Source organism: Chenopodium quinoa, unplaced genomic scaffold (assembly GCF_001683475.1).
Source record: "Chenopodium quinoa cultivar QQ74 unplaced genomic scaffold, ASM168347v1, whole genome shotgun sequence".
In the NCBI taxonomy this organism is placed as follows: domain Eukaryota; kingdom Viridiplantae; phylum Streptophyta; class Magnoliopsida; order Caryophyllales; family Amaranthaceae; genus Chenopodium; species Chenopodium quinoa.
The window spans coordinates 5,163,993-5,183,579 of NW_018742815.1; the positions used below are offsets into that span (position 1 = coordinate 5,163,993).

A 19,587-nucleotide genomic window follows, 5' to 3' on the forward strand; every position below is an offset into this window, starting at 1 on the left:
GCCTGCAAGACAAAGTACTAGACCCACAAAACAACCTATCTGGATGAAAGATTACATTCAACCCAAAAAGAAGTCTGATATACCGATATCAAATTTAGCTTTTCAAGAAGTAGGTCATGAATTTAACTGTTTCATGACAACTCTTGCAGAATCACAAGACCCCGTGTTCTTTAAACATGCTGTCACTGCAACATTGGTTGGAAGCCATGAATAAGGAATTGGAGGAATGTGAATTGAATGGCACTTGGAAGGTCACTTCTGTTCCTAAAGGAAAAAAGGGTGATAGGATGTAAGTGGATCTATAAAACAAAATACAAGTCTAATGGTGAGATTGAAAGGCATAAAGCAAGAATAGTTATTTTGGGATGCAAACAACAATATGGACTTGATTTCAGTGAAACTTTTGCACCAGTAGCCAAACTGACTACTGTTAGGGCTCTTTTGGCAATTGCAGCAATGAATGGGTGGATTACCACTCAAATGGATGTCACCAATGCATTTTTTCATGGCGACCTTGAAGAAGATGTTTACATGTCTCTTCCTCAAGGATATACTGGTTATGGAAGCAGGATTGTGATTGATTCTCAAGGTAATGCTCCTGTCAAGAACACTCAGCTTGTGTGCAAACTTACAAAGTCCTTGTATGGACTTAAACAGGCACCAAGACAATGGTTTTTCAAGTTGTCTTCTTCTCTTGTCTCATTTGGCTATACTCAGTCAAAATCTGATTATAGTTTGTTCACAAAGCATCAAAATCAATCAATAACAGCTGTTTTAGTGTATGTTGATGATCTTCTTATTACTGGGAATGATCAGCAGGAAATTCGGACCTTGAAGAAACTCTTGTCTTCTCATTTTCATATGAAAGATCTTGGTCCCTTGAGATATTTTCTTGGCTTGGAGATTAATCACACTGAGCAGGGCATTTTCATTTCTCAGAAGAAATATGTTACAGATCTCCTAAAAGAACAAGGCTTATTACATGTTAAGCCTCTCAAGCTTCCCATTAATGCTCACTTGAAATTAGCACCAGATAAAAGAACTCCTTTACCAAATCCTGTCATCTATTAGCAATTGCTTGGGAAGCTCATATATTTAACTATCACTAGGCCATACATTTCTTTTATAGTTCAATTATTGAGTCAGTTCATGCATAGTCCTACATCCACACATTTGCAAGCTGTGAAAATATTGTAGTGGTATCTGGCTGGCTCTACTTCTCAAGGAATTCTCCTTGCTTCTTCCTCTGCTGCTGAGTTAGTGGCTTACTGTGACAATGACTAGGCTAGTTGCCCTTCAACTCGAAGATCTACTACTGGATATTGTGTTCTACTTGGCAATTCACCTATATCATGGAAAGCAAAGAAACAATCTCTTGTTGCTAGATCTTCAGCTGAAGCTAAATACAGAGCTATGGCTCTTACAGCTTGTGAAGTGACTTTGCTTAAAGCTTTGCTCAAAGATTTGGGGATATCTTGTCTTGGCCCTACTTTACTCTAATGTGATAATCAAGCTGCTATTGCTATTGCTGCAAATCCTGTTTTGCATGAAAGAACAAAACATGTGGAAATTGATTGCCACTATGTTAGGGATATAGTGAAATCAAGTGAATTGATCACTGCTCATGTTGCTTCAGAACAACATCTTGTAGACATTCTTACCAAGGGTCACTCTGTCAAGCAGCATCAACAACTCTTACTCAAGCTTGGTGCTATTCCTTCTTCTAGCACTCAGCTTGAAGGGGGGTAATGAGCAAGGGTATTATTACAACAGCAGGGCAATTTAGTCTTTCTAGCCAAGGTATCAAATTTGTTATGACAGCTGTGTTCTGCCAGCTTCTTAGGTTGTTAGAGGGCCTGAATTCTAGGAAGATTCTCTTAGTTGTTTCTTACTTTTTGGGTGTAATAAAGTTGTAATTTGTCCTGATATATATCAGGTTCATTGTACACTGATCAGAGCTAATGAGAAAATATCAGTCCTCTTCTTCCTCTGCTAGATTTTTCATTCTTTCTGTCACCCTCTTGCACTTTGATTTCTGTTAGTCTTTAGCTAGCAATCATCAACTAGACTTTTATGTACGTATAGAGTAGTTAATTTAAATATACTATATATATTTATACGTTTTTTTATAATGTAAATTATACATAGTAATGTTATTATTTGCGTTATTGTTGTTATTAAATTATTAATTTTGATAGCTTCGTCTCATCTACTTAACCCATTTAATAGAAACAGATTTTTAGTTTGTTTATTTTCGTAAATAGCCATAATTCTAGTTGTAGCCCACCTAATAAAACCAATTATACAATTATGTACTTCAGATTTAATTTGATTCCATGGGTTAAGCATTTTATGTAATAGCATACCACGTCCAGCATAAGCACTACATATTGTAATTATATCAATGCTTAATTAGTTGTTTACTTAGTACCCTAAACTTATTTTCAATGACAACATGCATATTAAAATTATTCTAAAATATGTCTATTAATATGTCTTATTTCGTTCAATATAAAACCATGTGCGATGTGATAACCCGTGATACCTTAAACATTATTGGACGGTTCCATAATTGTTATTCATCCAGCTCAATGTCTCAAAATATTCCCCCATGTTTACTAAGGCCTTGAAATTCTATAAATAGCTCTACTTTCATGCAAGTTTTCATCATCCAACACAAACAATTTACTTCATTTCTTGTGTTCATCTCTTTGAGTTAGCTTCAAAGTAGAGAAACTTATCCAAGTTATTAAAAATGGCCTCCAAAAACACCGCCTCAATTGCTCTTTTTCTAGCATTGAACCTTGTTTTGTTCAACCTAGCCTTCGCTTCATATGTAGCACGTCCTCTTAAGTCATGCCCCCCGGATACCCTTAAGTTGAACGTGTGCGCAGATGTGCTTGATCTTGTTCATCTTCGTGTTGGATCCCCTAAGAAGGCAGCTTGTTGTAGCCTTGTAGGTAACCTCATTAAGCTTGATGCCGCTGCCTGCCTTTGCACCGCGGTTCATGCTAATGTGTTAGGCCTTGTTAACCTCAACCTCAATGTTGATCTTACAGCTCTTGTCAACTATTGTGATTGCAAGCTCCCTAGTGACTTCCTATGCCCTCCTCGCCATGCCTAAGTCATTTTTTCTTCTTGTGAAATTATTTCCCTTATTTCTTGAGTAAATTATGTATTGCATGCACCCTTGTGTAATTTGATTACTTTTGCTTGTGTGTTTTTTCCTCATTACTTGCTTGTGTGGTTTTCAATGAGAGTATTATCAATAAAAAGATGACTTTTTTTTTCGTTATATTCTATATTTCATTAGCTTAATTTTTGCTGTTAAAATAATATCATGGATAATATTACGCCCTGAATGACAAATGTTTTCGAACTACTTGACATTCACATGAATGTTATTACCATTTTAGGAAACTTCTACGCATATTTTAGGAATGGATTATTGATCGTTGAGTGAGATACATGATGGACATTTAATTTACATATAAAGAACACATAGAAAAAAAAAATTAAATCATACAACTCGATCAACATAATGGACATTTGATTTACATATGTTTTTTCTTTGTACAACGTAGAGGTTGAGTAATGAAGGCTCAACTTGGACCGACATTGAGCTCATTCAGTTCGATCGATATTGGCCAGTTATTGAGTTACTTATAATAAAATATGCATGTAATTATTTATAAATTGATGGATATTAGACTATGTATTAGTGGACTAGTAGAAATTTGTGGAGCTATTAGAAAATTGATAGGAAATTCAAGTGCATAAATATTATAGAGTGGGTGCTTGCGGCCTTCGTGCGTATGGCATACTCCTTAATTTTTTATTTGCATATTTTAGCGTTATTAACCTAATTTACGTGCTTTTCTCGCTCAGCATTCCGTAATCACTTCAAAGATGCGTTGACAATCACTTTATATTAAAAAGGTTAATATAATTCATTTGAACGTCAAGTTGCGCAAAATTCGTCATGCAAGGCGTAATAATATTGTATGTGATTGCTAAAACTAAGATCGGATTATAGTTAATCTATAGATAGACCTTACAAAACATGCAAAAGTATTCACTGTTCTTATGAATAGTTCCATGTGGAGCTATTACAATGACACCCTTACATTTAATGATTTGCCGGAATTGCCCTTCCTTAGCTATGTGCATTTGCTTGCCATTTATAGCGGATGAGACAGCTGGTCTTCATATCCTTCTTTGTGTATACGGATTGTATTTCGGATTTACTGACAAATTGAGCTCTATAGAATCTCAAAATGTGTAGATGGATTTGCTGCCAAATTGAACCTTAAATTCAAAATAGCTAATTACATAGAGTTGTAATGCGTTTTCCAGTGTCATTGGTGCTTTCATCCTTATGAGACTGGATTGGCATGTGGTATTGATTTAATTCCTGCTGTGTTATTTGGAATGGTAACAAATGAAGTGTGGATTTGGGTTTTTAAAACAGGTGGCATATCAACTGGTTATTGGTTGACTTCAAATGTTCTTATTTTTGCTTTTTGTGGGGTTACAGGATTGTTGATAGAATTGTTTGTGCTTCTGTTGCTGGACCTTGGTTTGTTTTGGTGTGTCTGGAAGACTTTTCAAGGTAATTCCTGTTCCTTAGAAGTTGGTCTGTGGTTTTGGAGGTTCTTTTTTATGCTATGTTGTTTTGTTCTGATTTTCGTGGTCTTGGTTAGCCTCAATCATTACATTGTTTTGTGCATCTTCTTTACCTGTGATACTGCTTTTGTACAGCGTGTGTGGTATTTGGAGTGTAATTTTATATGGTTTCAGCTCATTATAGTATTCATAGAATTGGTAAAAGAAATGCTCTGGGCGATTGATTGATTGTTTTTTTCCCCGTTCATTGTGAAGGGATATTGAGGTAGTTTGTAGGTAAGTCACTTTATTGATGTAGAACTTGAAAATCTAGGCTGTGTTTGGGTCTTCAGAGAAAAGTGGTTGCTTCATTATTGTAGCCTACTATTCGCACGGTTGTGTTTTTATTTAGGAATTCTTTTAGGTTAGTATAAACATGGAACGAATTCTATGTTCCTTTTGGTTCGTCTCTTGGGGAGGGTCCAGTTGTCTTAGTTGGAAGAGGAATGAGTGTTTTGCTCTTCATGGTTTTTGTCCTGAACATTGATTTTGCCATTACAGGTTATGGCTAGACGATCAAACAGAGTCTGTGTTCCTTTTTAACCTATTTCGGAAAAGGTTGTTGCTTGGTTGCAATTTCCTTCTCCGGTATATGGATTTATAGATGCTGCAAAGAATAATGTCTTTGTGCGGGTGTATCGGCCAAACTCCCGTACAAAGTTTATCTTTTATGGTGGAGATGCTGCTACGGTTGAAGAGTCTCGTGAGAGAGCAGCTCACAAGGTTGTGAAAAGATTAGTTTGCCGGTTTAATGTTCGAGTGTCTGACTTCACGTATGAGCGTATGAAGATGTATCGCTTGTGTGTGAAATTGTATAAGAATTTATGTGCTAAATTAGTACACGACAGAGAAGACTTGAGTCGCATTCGTGCAGAATGCAGCACACGGGAGGATGTACCGTTTCATGATGTTCATGTTGGACTTGATTTTGTGCAGTTTCTGGGAGTATTAGTTAGGAAGACTGGTGTAACTGCCAGTGGTAATGAGACCACCAAGCTAGAAGGACATGGTTACATGTCCTGGTTAATGGTCACTTGTTCACATAACAATATTGGAATGGAGTGCATCTTCAGTGATCCTTGTCCTGAAAGGGATCTTGCTGAACAGCGAGTTGCTAAGAAGGCATGTTTTTTTATATCTTCTATGCTCAATTTAGATATTGTTGATGTCAATTATGGTGCTGCTGCCAAGCTGAGCGTAGAATGTTCCTTGATTAGGGAAAGGTATATGGTTTTGAAAAGCCATGTTCAGTGTTTGCAAGGGAGTTCTACCCAAGCTAAGGCTGTTACCTGTTTGGTTAGTGATGGATGTGAGACACCGACTGATGAAGCAAACCAGATTCCGGTCCTTGCTATTCCGCCAAGTCTTCCAGCTAAGCGCACCATTGATAGAAAAAAGTTGCCTACGAGTGCTGTGGGGGTCCATGTTTCTGATCAGCTTGTTTCTGGCTTGATTGAATTTGCTAATGGTCACAAATGTGCTAGGGTTGAATAGGCAAGTGTAGCAAACTTAGCTGCCTTTAGGGTCTAGAGGCTTTATGGTATGTAAGTAGATGTTAGGGCTGTCTCAGTGATGTAGTTGCTTTGTAGCTTGATTTGTCCTACTATTGATGTCTGTTTTAGGATGCAAGACATAGCCAGTATTATGTACCTTTTGGTTTTTGCTGATGTACTGAATCGAACTACTTTGGTGTACTGCCTGTTATGGCTTTTTCATAATAAAAGTTGGTGTTTGTAGTATGCCTTGTGTCTTTGCACGTTGCGTTGTTTACTTCTTTTCTTGTAATCGTTCAGGGAGAAGCCTTTCTTTATCATTTTTTCCCTGTCTGGTTTCTGATATGAAAACTATTACAGGCCTTGTCTACGGAAGGTGTTGCGGAACTCTGTAGCCTTCCAGCTTTGATATCCTCTTCTAGAACTGTGACAATGGGTATTGTCTTTGCTAGAGAAGTTTGTGCTAGAATTTGTTTCATACAACTGGATTCTGAACTGTCTGTTCTTTTTGCTGCTTTACTTTCTTGTTTGGCTAGATTACCGTTATGGCATACCTCAGCTATCTAAAAAAAGATGCACTAGACTAAATAAGGCTGCACAGAGGACATCACAGTCAGCATCTGCTAGGTATATATATCTATTAGAGTTTGGTTAGTTAGGATGAGTGGCTCTTGCATTTGGAAATAGCTTGTTAAAGAGTTTACCTTTAAATGTAGCACGTGCTCATCGGCAGATCAGTTTGCTCCTGCATAGCCTCCACGGCACCGTACATCAAAGAGGGAGAAGTGTATACAGGAAATGGCTATGCCAGATTTCAATAGGTACACTGTTTTCGTTGTCCAGCCGCTATTGTGTTTATCTTTGTTGTATTGATGAACGATTTTTCCTTTTTCCCTCTTACTGGCTATACCTTCAGATTGCTGCATTCCTAAGGGTGCTTATTCGGTCCTTGTGGTATAGATACCATAATAGAATATGTATTTCGTGCAGTATTCAAGAAGCAGGAATAGGTGTCCTTTCTAAGAAACTCAAACCCACATCTACTGTACAAGGTAACTGATTCTGTCAATTTTAAGAATGTCCTGTTTTGGTTTTTGTTGTTGTTTTTTTTTTTTTGTTTTTTTTTTTGTGTTTTTTGTGTAGTATTAGATATTCTTGGTGCTGCTACGGATCGGTGGTTGCCGGCGGAGCCTTTCAAACTGTCTATGCCCTTTTCGTGTGGCAAATGCGGTGCAAAAAAATTTATGTTTGAATCCTTGCATTTTTGTTGTGGGAATGGAGATATCACGATTGCTGCTACTGAATATCCCCCTGAACTTGTTTATTTATTTACTTCGAAGGATGAAGGTGTTGTGCATTTTAGAAAGTATGCTAGGCTGTACAACAACTTGTTCGCATTTAGTTCACTTGGGGGTCATTATTATGCAAACACATACAAAGGGATTTATCTTTTCAAGTTGCAAGGGAAAATGTATCATTTTGTCCCAGATTTATTGCCTGACGATGAAAATCCAAAGTATCTCCAGTTATATTTCTATGATGGTCAACATGAATCAGAAAGTAGGGTTGGTTGTTTCCCTGAAATTAGAGAAGACATAATTAGCATTCTGATGCAGGTATCCGAACAAAATCCCTATGTTGTGTTCTTCCGAAATTTAAGGGACAAGGTCATTCATGCAGATACAAGAATTATTTTAAATCAAGCCTCGGTTCTTGATCAGCGTGTTTATAATGCTCCTGCTGTTGATGAAGTTGCTGCTATCTGGCTGGAAAGTGCTTCATCTAGCCAAAGTCTAGGTCCTCATATATTAGTCAGTGGACGCTATGATGAATCTCACCGAATCTATCATAATTATGGCTGCTATGATCCGCTTCAGTATCCTTTGTTGTTTCCTTGCGGTGAATGTGGGTGGACTCAAGGGCTTAAAAAAAATTCTCACCCGGAGCACGACAGATTTTGTTCCAGATCCTATAATGTCTTGTGCTGTTCATACTGCAACAGATTTATTGGAACAAGAAGAAACCCGTACAGATTCTAAAACTTATTCTTCGTGCTTTATATTAGGTGCTCTTTTACTGTTGTCCCCTTTAAATATTGTCTTTCGTATCTTAATTGCAGGTGCAAAAAGAAAGAACACTAAAGCTGACAAATTCATTTCTGCAAGAGAGTCAGCCGACGTTCGGTTGTACATAATGACCCTAATTTTAATATAGTGACCTTTATTAACCAAATAAATAAGTTTTGTTAAAGTTTAGATTAGATAATATAATTATAATATAAGGGTTGATAATATGAATATGATAATGATATAGCGATTAATAAGTTCATATAAGATAATACAAAATAAGTGAAATTAAAGTTATTTTGGAGATTTTTGTACGTACCCGAGTGGAGGGCGTGTACGTCCCGCGAGAGACAGATCCGCAACGCAACACTTGAACTGTTTGGTCACCTGCAAAACAACGGACCCTCGGGGGGCAAAGGTCCGCGCGCCTCTGACGATCAAGTTAGTGTCCGGAAGAATGTTTTTTAGAGAGAGAAGGGAGAGTGATTGTGGGGGGCATTGCCCTTGGAGGGTGAATTAACTCCCTTTGAATTTATGTAAATGATCAGTATTTATAGAACATTGGGACATGTGCCTTTTAGGTTAATTAACCTAAGTAGATTGGTTTCCCAGGCCACCATTTTACGATTTCTAGGGTTATTGGCTCTTACCCTTCTATCATTGAGTGACACGTGTCATGCTTTAATTGGCTCATTGAGCGCTGAATTTGCAGACACGTGTCGCGATGGCATTTGTCCACATACAGAGGGTATTTTTACCCTAAACAAAAGTCAATATAATATAACAATACCTAGCTTGCTAAGTCTCTTTGCCCAAAAATAAATAAATAAATAAAATTGCATTGTCAAAATTGAAATTAAACAAATAAATTTTTTTTAAAAAATTAATAAATAAAAAAAATAAAGAAAAAAAAAAACAATTCATGTAACACCGTACCATCCAAGGTAAGCATAGAGACTTTGTTGTTAAAGGAGTATGGTCATAACGGATTTAAATAAATGTATATTTCATGAATGGTGGGATAGCTTTTTCTACCCTTTCTGTTTTTGTTTTGTATTCTCTTCTTGCATGCTTCATGCATTTTCTTTATCTTTTTTACAAGACATTTTTTCATAGAATTAAAGTCACATTATATCTCAAATATTATATATAGACTAGTACATATACGTGACTTATAATTAATAAGAGAGAGCCAATTTACTAACGTGGAACACCCTATATCTATAAATAGCTCAACCCAATTCAGAGAACTTTACTCAGCTCATCACACTTCTTTGTCTTACTAATCATTCAATTCTCTCATAAACCCTAATTAAACACTCAAACTTAATTATTCTGACCAAATGGCCGAGCAAAAACAACTTCCTCTTACCATCTTCATCGACATTGAAGGTATAATCGAACATGACACAGATCAAGAAGATAACTCGGACCACTCAAAACCGGCTCAATGGCTAGCACCCGCTGTCTTCGCCGCCAACGATGGGTTAGTGTCAACCGCATCCCTCATGTTAGGTATGGGTGCGGTTAGTCAAGACGTCAACGCTATGATCGTTACCGGGTTCCTAGGCCTAATAGCGGGGGCTTGTAGCATGGCTATAGCCGAATTCATCTCTATAGACTCAACTCTCGATAACGAGTCTAGTCAAAGGGATGATGATGAGCCTAGAAAGGATCCCATAAGGGCAGCTATCGCGGAAGCTTTTGCTTTCGCGGTTGGTGCCCTAGTTCCTTTGACGGTTGCATTGCTTTTGGAAGGTTATAATGTCACCCTAGGGGTGGTAGAGGGACCGATAAGTGTTGTGTTGGCGGTGTTCGGGTGGATAGGAGCGTTTTTGGATGGTGCTCCGGGGTTTAGAGCCGCTTTAAGGGTTTTGTTATGGGGTTGGGTGGGTATGGTTGTCACCTTTGGATTATTGATAAACAGAAATTGGTAACATTGAGCTATTTCATTATTATATGAGTAATGAAATTAAATATCTATATATAAGATTTTAGCTGAAGTTGAAACCAAGACTCCAAGAGTAAGTAAGTTTTACTTAGCTCAACACTAAAATGTGTAAACAAATAGTAAAAAGAAAAGAAAAGGAGAGAGAGACACTTGTGCCATTTACTATGAATAGCCTTGTAAAAATGCATTAGCATTTTGGTCATAATGCATGTCTCATTTTCCCTCATTTCACCTTAATACGGATTTTATAAGATTCTATATGACTAAATTTTTAATGTATAAATTACCACGCACATGACTATATGCGGCCATATATAGCTAATTAAGTGGACGTACGGTAGTCATTATTGTGTTCCTTTACAAACACATAATGTCAAGTGTCGTCCAGTAAATATTAGGAACAATCATAAGATTTTTTGATCTGTTTTTTGTACATGACCTTAATTATTACAAGCAGCGGATTAAGTTCACTAAGCAACTCAAAAGAGCTTTACTCTCTTCAACGAGTCTTCAAACTGCGTAAATGCATACATAAATTTATCTAATTAAAGAACTAAAATGCATCATTACATTGGAAAGAATTCAAGGGAGTGCGTACGCTTCCCTGTTAATATAGTTGGTATCCTTATCAAAGTACAAATTTTTAGGTCTACTTTGAGAATGAGTAGTGGTAGATAGTCTAGATATGACGGGAGATACTAATAAATGGGTCTGGGTCACACCCACCACGAGTGTCAACTTTACAAGTCCAAGAAGGTTTCACCTCAAAACCATATGACAATGAGGGGAGTAACCTGTTAACCTAATAAAGTGGACATGATTTTTTCTTTTCTTCATATACATATCTCAATACCCACTCTTAGGGCCTGTTTTGCATGATTGACTGAATTGTGCTGAATTGAACTGAACTGAACTTATTGGAGCTGAACTGAATGTTTTATGAGAGAAGAAAATTAAGATAAGAACTGAATTGAACTGAACTAAAAATAAGCTGAAGAGAACAGACCCCTTACTTTTTATACTTAATATGAGACAACACTTCCACTGATCACATATGAGTTTGTTCAAGGGCTCAACAAATACTAGGGATTTTTTTTTTTTTTTTTTTTTTTTTTTTTTTTTTTGAGAGAATGAAAGGAAGTACGTGTGAGATCTCAAATTAAATAGAATGAGGTACTTGAAGGAAACAATGGAAGAGGGCCATAATTACTAAATTAGTGTATCAATGAATGCTTGTAGTTAGACGCCTATTATTGCCCAGAATTAATCTTTTCATAATAATTTATTAAATTGTGTCTTTAATTAAGTTTAACTGCCTTTTGACCCGTTCAATGCACGGGTTGTTACTTAGGTTATTTTTTCTTGAAAAGTGTCGGTGTTGTGTGAAATTTAGTTAGGTATATATACATAGATATTGTAGGGCATGAAATGATACATTGGTTTAAGTTATATTTAAGTTTAGGAAATGAAAAGACTATTTTATTGTTAATGTAATGAACACTAAATAGTTTAGTTTTAATTTATTATATTGAATATGAAACGCGTAATTTTCTTACTTAAATTTGTAAGTTTTAGAATGCATAAAGATTAAAGACTCAAACATTATTTATATATTTTGTTTTTATATTAAAATGGGAATTTAAAAAGAAAGGATTAAGAGAGGTGACATGTGACATATAAGTGATTATGCATGGTGATATGTGGCTAAGTATAGATTTGTGGTTTGTGTTTTTAAATACTAAGTGTAGAAGTGTAGATATAGATTAGTTTCATAAATAAAAGGGAGCAAATTGTTAAAACTTCAATAATAAAAGCTCTTGTTTTTAATAAAATTTTCATTCTAATACATTAGCCATTTAGCCTTGCAAGAATTTTCTCTCTTTCTGGACATAAAACAGTAGTGGTACGTACGTAGTTTTAGTGATAGATGGTCAAAAATGCTAAAATAGTGGCAATTGGCAAATCCATGTTTGGTAAAAGATTGGAATCTCTTCTTGTACAACTTACACATCTTCATGCTACTGAAACATTTCTTTTAATTGGTCATTTGGTCATTAAAAAGAGTATTAATTGGTGATTAAAAAGAAAAAGAAGTCATCTTGTTTTGGTGGCAAAAGACACGGTTGAAAACAGTTATTAGAGTCTTAATTGGATCATGGAATCATGGATGTATGTTTCAATCTTCCAATAATATATAATCGGACTGGTGGTATCCGTGTGAAGAGCACACTCCTTTGTTAAAATAATTCAACACTACGTTAGCTGTCCTTTTCTCCTTTATCTACATTGCATAATAAGGAGGTTTCTTTAATTGATGGGGCCATGAAAAATTAATTAAAACATAAACCTTTGTTGCGATTTAATTGGACCGTCTTTATGTTATCTAATAGAGTATAAAACTTATTATTGGGGTTCAACCATCAACTTAAGTTTTTGATTGAGTTGGTCCTCTAACATGGTATCAGAGCTAGCGTGACATAATGGTCACGAGTGCGAATCTCATCCATTCCCCACTTTCAAGTGGAATATTAAGCGGGCGCTGGGCATGAGGAAGGCTCATGCCGCTTCCACATTTCTAGCCCAAAAGGGCTCTTGTGTGAGGAGGCGTGATAGAGTATAAAACTTATTCTTGAGCCTCAACTATCAGCTTAACCTTTTGGTTGAGTGGTCCCCTAACATTATCCACTAAACTTAAGATTTTATTTTTCATTTTTAGTTTTTTGGGGGTTATATTGATGCTGGAATTTAGGGTTATTTTTATATCTATCATTTTCGTGTAGGTAAGCCTGTTATTCTCCATTTTTTCTCCATTTTTTCTTTGTAAATTATTGCTCAAAAGTAAGACTGTTATTCCCCAATTTTTTCTATGTAAATTACTGCTCAAAATCGATAAGCCCTCTTTGAAATCATGGGACTTTGCCAAACCTATCATATATGTTACTCTCTACGTGTTTATTATACATGTATGTAAATACAATTTAATCAATAATATTTTAAATTATCAATATGCAAAAATTTATACATAACAATTAAATATTAATTAATAATTTAGACAATTTCAACAAATAATCACAACACTTTATTTTTTCTTAAATATAAATCACTAACATTAGTCAAATTAGATTAGGTGAATAGTGTAAAATGTGTTACGAAAAAAATGTGAAGGAAGTACATGGCTTGTAATGTTCTGCTTTTTAGCGCTATTTTCAATGCATTTTATTTTAGTTTCTTGGGTGATATATAAAATTAAAAGTCCCCTTAGAATTGAACCAAATCAAGTGAAAGTTCAATTTTTACTTGCTATCAAGTGGTATGAGAGATAAGAGCACAATCTCGTGATAAATCAATGTCACAGTTTAGCTTTTGTCAACTAAAGTACTTTTTAGAGTAAAATATTGAATCGTTGATATTCATTCGATGATGCTAATAATATAATTGAAGTATCAAGAATTCAAGTAAGATTCTAATTTCTTTTCCAAATTTAGCCATTCTAATTTTCATTAAAAGATTTATGGTTACTAGAATACCCTGTCATTCGAGGTATAATTGTAAGGAGAATCTTTTTAATTTAATTCTCTATATCTAAAATTCAATCTTCATTATGTGATAGTTAATTTAGTGTGTACATGCGATGTACTTAAAAGTTAATCGTAAGCTTTTGTGTATTAGACAAACAAGAATAAAAGCTTATAAGAAATTATCAAATTAATAAGTTGGTTCAAAATTTACACATTTTAAAATATAGTGAATGATTGATTGAAAATACATATAATTTAATAATTCCCTCCTTTTTATCTACTTGAACACCACACTTTGACAAGCATATTAAGGAAGATAATAGGCTTAATAGCAAAAGTAAACATAAAAGCTAATTGAAATAATTTTACCACGCACTAATAAGAAAAGATTGTTAAATTTTACAATTTTAAATTTATAGCTCAATCTATTATGCCAAAAGTTGCATTGCAAGTAAAACATTTTTGAATGAAACAATAACTATAAAATACAATGTATAATATACACTTTAAATCTAACACATGATATTACATGCATGTATAGTAGTAAAACACCATGTAAAGCTTGGTGTAGTGGAAAATTTTATGTCGTGATATCAAATCTCATTAGAGATACTTAGGATGGGAGTACCCTTTCACACCCTCCCAAAGGGTCTAGTCTACTAACTCGGGTCAAGTTGATAGGTGAGAGGTTTTGGTCCGGCCCAATAGGACCCTTATCAAATACGAAGTATATAGTAGTAGAACAAGTGCAATTCTAGTACAATATATATTATTTATTAAAAAAAAATAGGAGGTTCTTTTGTTTTTCTTTTTTTTTCTACAAAACTTTCTGTTATACCTCTTTATATACATGTCTAGCACTTAAGATTTTGCCAACAAAACATTAGATTAAATCTCATATCATGCATTAGGGCTATTGAATTCTCATAAATCAATTATTGGATGAAAGAAAACATAGTGCATGATATACTCCTAACTTCTTAAGTCGTAATTGAGTGCACGTAATAGTATCCATCACTTGATTTGCAAATGTCGTCTCGTGTGTTGCTTGCGCCTATGCAAATATAATACAACTTCAAGTGGTGGTTTTCTTGCGAAGAGCACACTCTATTATTTAATATTCACTAGTGCTTTTCCACTCAACAATCCATTTTGTCTCATTTTATTTCTTTGAGTAGTGCTAATATTTGGTGTCCCAACTAACTTATAACAAGATTTTATCTAAATATGTATCAAAACTAAATGATAATGGTTTATATCATATGGGTCATTATATTTTGTAAGAAAGAATTTAGATGTTGCTCATCAACTAGAGCTAGGTTCCAACTTTGAATTATAACTATGTTTTATAAAGACCTTACCAATTGAAAACAAATTTAAATTACACACAAATAGTAGAAAGATACTTCATAGCATTTATATGGTGATCAATCAGTGTTTGTAAGTAGAAAGAAGATAAAATACTGTAAAAGTTAATAAAAAAAGAAGATAGAATACGTACAATATGTAATAGTTAATAGAAGGTATAAAAAAGTGAATGGCGTAATTTCATTTATTTTTTTAAAAAAAAGTTATAGATAAAGTGAAAAGCCCGTGCGATGCACGGTTTGTTTGATTTTTTTTTAAATAATGTTTTTTTTTTTTTTGTATTTATGAGCCTAAAATTTGTTATATATTTAGATAAAATTCCTAATATTAAAAGATAATATATAATATTTAATTAATTTAAACTTAAAAATCTCATTCGCCAATTTTGCTTACATGGCATTTAAATTATTTAATTCAAAAAGAAATTAATAATCTCTTATTTAATTGGCTACTACTAAGATTTATAATCCTACATGGCGCGCTGAGAAAATTAGATCTTACGTGGCTCTCTAAAAACTCGGGAAAAAACTCTCCTTTATAAAATTTTGTAAAAAATAAAATCATTATGAAATAAAGGTAATATTGCATATTATGATATTATTACTAAAGCTTATTTTAAAGCTAACAAACTATTAAATCATGTACAAGTATTATATAGTTCTACAAAAAAAAAAATATCAAATTATTCTTAAGTGGCAAATTGTAGTAGATAACTAGTTTTAGGCACAAGTGATGTCTCATGTTACCGCATTATTTCCATGATATAAATCTTTATTAATATTTATTTTTTGTTGAATGACATGAAATATGTTTATAGCTTAGTGGTTAACACGTTGGAATTTTAATTACACTTGAGATTGTGGGTTCAAATCTTGTAAAAACATACCGTGTGGCACCTAAACTTCTTAAGAAACGTCTTTTAATATATAGTATAGATGATACGGAGTATACAGAAAGACTCATTCACTAACTTATTAGGCATTGTTCTCCTCACCTTAGAAAATTAGTATATAATAAAAATAATTTCAATACACACTTAGGCTTAATGTACATATTTAAATTAGTAAATAAAGTTACAAAAGTTTGACAAATCATTCGTAAGCAGCTAAAGCATCAAATCAAGAAAAGATCAAGGTGATGGATATCAACTTTCACATATGATATTACTGAGCTAGTGAGCTTTTGACCAACAAAGAAAATTTAAAAAGCATGGTTTTGTTGGTGAAAAGAAGAAAAAACTACATCTAAGGATGAGTTCTTTTTAATCTACAATAGTACATTAGTACTGCAATAGCTATACAATCAAGGGTCTATTAATTTCACTTGTGTAAAAAATATTAAGTCAAAATAATTTCAGTTCAGTACATAATTTTCAGTTTGGTAAAAATAATTTCAGGCAGTAAAAATCAGTAACTTTTAAGAAGAAACATAATAGATAGTCAGTAAATATAATTTCAGTTCTGATTGTGTATAAAACATATTTATGAGTCTCAATCATCAGCTTAAGTTCTCTGTTGACTTCGTCTACTAACATAGTAGCGGAGCAAGCGTGACACAAAAGTCATGAGTTCGAAACTCATCCACCCTCCACTCTCAAGTGGAATATTCAATTCATCAGCAAAAAAAAAGGTGACTAGAACATGGCTCAAGTCACAACAAGAGATTGGGAAATACTCTGTATAAACCAACTTTAAATCATCACATAATAAACGAATTTCAGTTATGTACGAGTCCATAAAAGTTTACGAACACTAGAAGAAGATTAATTTTCAAAAATAAGGAAACCTCAAGTTCCAACCATTTCTAAGCTTCATTAGCATGTTAACCATGAGACTTTGGTAACAAGGTATCCTTAAGTACTAAAAGTTTACGTGCTTTCCTAGACTATAGCTAGGTGATGGTACACTAGTGTTATCCACAACATCTAGCTCAATCGATAATACTCCGATCCTATGATGAACATTATTTTCCAAGAAAAAAGTAACAAAATATCTTCTAACATGAGTGAGCTAATAAATAGTCCTTTACATAATTACATTAGGAAAGACATAGTTTGAAAGAAAATGAGCCTTTAAGCTACCACCCTTTTGCATGCATTACTAATTGTCGTGAATATCGATTGTTCATTACTATGATTAGTATGTTTCATTACTATGCTTTATTTTATAACAGTGATGATCTAGACTGTAGACTCAAAGTATAAAGATACTAACAAATAATTGAGGAAAGAAAAAATAAAGCTTATTATTGAAAGAAAATTGGCTTCATTAATGTTCAATGAGCAACTCAATTTTTTTTATTTTTTTTATTTTTTTATTTTTTTATTTTTTTTTGGTTCATTTGATGAATTATGCTCATCTTAAATTTTGCAAAATTAACCTTTGGTGCACCTAAATCAAAATAGAATTGTACTCTCTTTGGCAAAATTAGATGTAGTTTTGGATTGAATTTTGAATTGTGATTATATTTTTACATAAAGTAGATGTGTGGAGAGATGAGACAATAATTTTTATTTTAATTAAACGAGAGAGCTTGGGGCACTAAATTTTAGTAGTGAAGAGCGTAGTATTAACCAAAAATAGAAAGAGGCAAAGTAAATTAAGACAATACAAATGAAAAAATAATAGACAAACTAAAATGAGACGGAGAGAGTAATGTCGATGAAAAGCCAAAGCAATATGAAATCCACTTTTCCAAAGTAAATTTCATTGATGAATGATGATTTTGACCAGATATAAAGCAACTATTTTGTTTTTCATGTATGTGTACAATCTCACACATAAATCTTTTACTTTCCATTAATAAGTGGTTTTTCTTGGTGGAAAATCCCACTAAAAAATTTTCCCCTACCACCCTCCTTATAAACCCCTCCCATGCACCCTTCTCTTGCAACATACCTTTACATGCACTTAATAAACTATTCTCTTTCTTTTTTTTTTCTTTTGTATTTCATAATAATGGCAACTAAACAAATACCTTTCCCTCCAACCAAGTTGGAAATAATAAGACCAACCATTGATGAAGAGAGCCAAAAGCAAGGTGATGAAAATAAAAACAACGACATGGACTACTCGAAACGGTCTCAATGGCTTAGAGCGGCGGTCTTAGGAGCCAACGACGGGCTTGTTTCAACAGCATCACTCATGCTTGGAGTTGGTGCGGTGAAGCAAGATGTCAAGGCAATGATCCTAACCGGCTTTGCTGGTCTAGTAGCCGGGGCATGTAGCATGGCTATTGGAGAGTTCGTGTCCGTCTACTCCCAACTTGATATTGAGGTTGCTCAGATGAAAAGAGAGAAAGTTAAGGAAGGAGAAAAGGAAGAGGAGGAAGAGCGATTGCCAAACCCGTTACAAGCAGCATTTGCTTCTGCCCTAGCCTTCTCTTTAGGGGCCTTGGTACCACTATTGGCAGCATCATTTATTAAGGATTATAAGGTGAGGCTTGTGGTGGTGGTTGTGGCCGTGACCGCGGCTTTGGCAATGTTTGGGTGGTTAGGGGCGTTTCTAGGAAGAGCACCCCTTGTAAGGGCTTCTATAAGGGTTTTGTTGGGTGGTTGGCTTGCTATGGCTATTACCTTTGGACTAACCAAGTTGATTGGGTCATTTGGTTTATGATTTAAAATATTTTTAGAGGTAAATAATGGTTAAGTATGACCTTGTAAACCACAAGAAAAAAGATTTGTAGTATATACTAGAGTGTTACATGTTTATATTGTGTTGTCTTTGTCTAAGTATAACCGTGAGATTTATTATATGTAGTTGAGAGAAATTATAATCAAATGATATAAGCATATATTTACCTTTCTATTTATGTCAGATGTGTACACAGTTGCATGCATACACTCCGCCCCTAAAATTTAATATCTATTTTATACTTTTGTGATTTATATGCAAGTATAGATATAGTTTGTGTGAGATATTGCTTGGATCATCTCAATAAATGAATACTATAACAATATCTAACTTTTTTATAATTTTTACTTATTTTTAAATTAGAGATAATGATGATTTAAATTATGCGTTGACAAGCTTGATAAATGGTCGTGTTTGGTGTAGCCGAGTAGTTCATTTCCTTTACTCCTTGTACGGATGTAGGCTGGGTTAGATACTTTATTCTTTATTCTTTTTTTTCTCCCAAATGTGCTAGTTCTGCTACTATATATACTTCTTAAATAAATTGGGTGTACGATTAATGTTGTACATCCATTGTAAAATTACCTTAAAATGATATGTTATTCTAAAATATATAAAAATTACCTCACTATAAATAAAAGTTATCACAATATGTCAATATTAATATACTACCTCCGTTAAATATTATGTGCAACTTTGGAATATTTTATATCTCACAAATAATGCCCCAAAGTTGCACATAACATTGAACGAAGGTAGTATATAAACTAATGTTATCTACGCTTTAATAAATAAAAAAAAACATAAATAAATAAATAAATAAATAAATAAATAAAAAATTAAACTACTCTTTATAAATGAGTAAAAATCAAATGTTAAAGAGTGAAAGTAAAT

The 19,587-nt window shown here is 34.0% G+C and overlaps 4 protein-coding genes across 4 annotated transcripts; all 4 read left to right on the top strand.

The window, feature by feature from the left end:
* The first annotated feature begins 2,755 nt into the window (after positions 1 to 2,755).
* Positions 2,756 to 3,124, top strand: LOC110725514 (putative lipid-binding protein AIR1). The gene has a single exon (XM_021904980.1). It carries the CDS (start codon positions 2,756 to 2,758, stop codon positions 3,122 to 3,124), a length of 369 nt encoding a protein of 122 aa, XP_021760672.1.
* Positions 3,125 to 4,066: 942 nt separating this feature from the next.
* LOC110725859 lies at positions 4,067 to 6,398 on the top strand. The gene is made up of 2 exons (XM_021905323.1): positions 4,067 to 4,612; positions 5,167 to 6,398. Exon 2 carries the CDS (start codon positions 5,449 to 5,451, stop codon positions 6,157 to 6,159), a length of 711 nt encoding a protein of 236 aa, XP_021761015.1. The 5' UTR covers positions 4,067 to 4,612; positions 5,167 to 5,448; the 3' UTR covers positions 6,160 to 6,398.
* A 2,979-nt stretch (positions 6,399 to 9,377) lies between these two features.
* LOC110725476 (vacuolar iron transporter homolog 4-like) lies at positions 9,378 to 10,428 on the top strand. Its single transcript, XM_021904947.1, has one exon. It carries the CDS (start codon positions 9,568 to 9,570, stop codon positions 10,159 to 10,161), a length of 594 nt encoding a protein of 197 aa, XP_021760639.1. The 5' UTR covers positions 9,378 to 9,567; the 3' UTR covers positions 10,162 to 10,428.
* Positions 10,429 to 17,859: 7,431 nt separating this feature from the next.
* On the top strand, positions 17,860 to 18,871 carry LOC110725860 (vacuolar iron transporter homolog 2-like). Its single transcript, XM_021905324.1, has one exon. The coding sequence runs from the start codon at positions 17,935 to 17,937 to the stop codon at positions 18,673 to 18,675; it is 741 nt and encodes a 246-aa protein (XP_021761016.1). The 5' UTR covers positions 17,860 to 17,934; the 3' UTR covers positions 18,676 to 18,871.
* Positions 18,872 to 19,587: the final 716 nt, after the last annotated feature.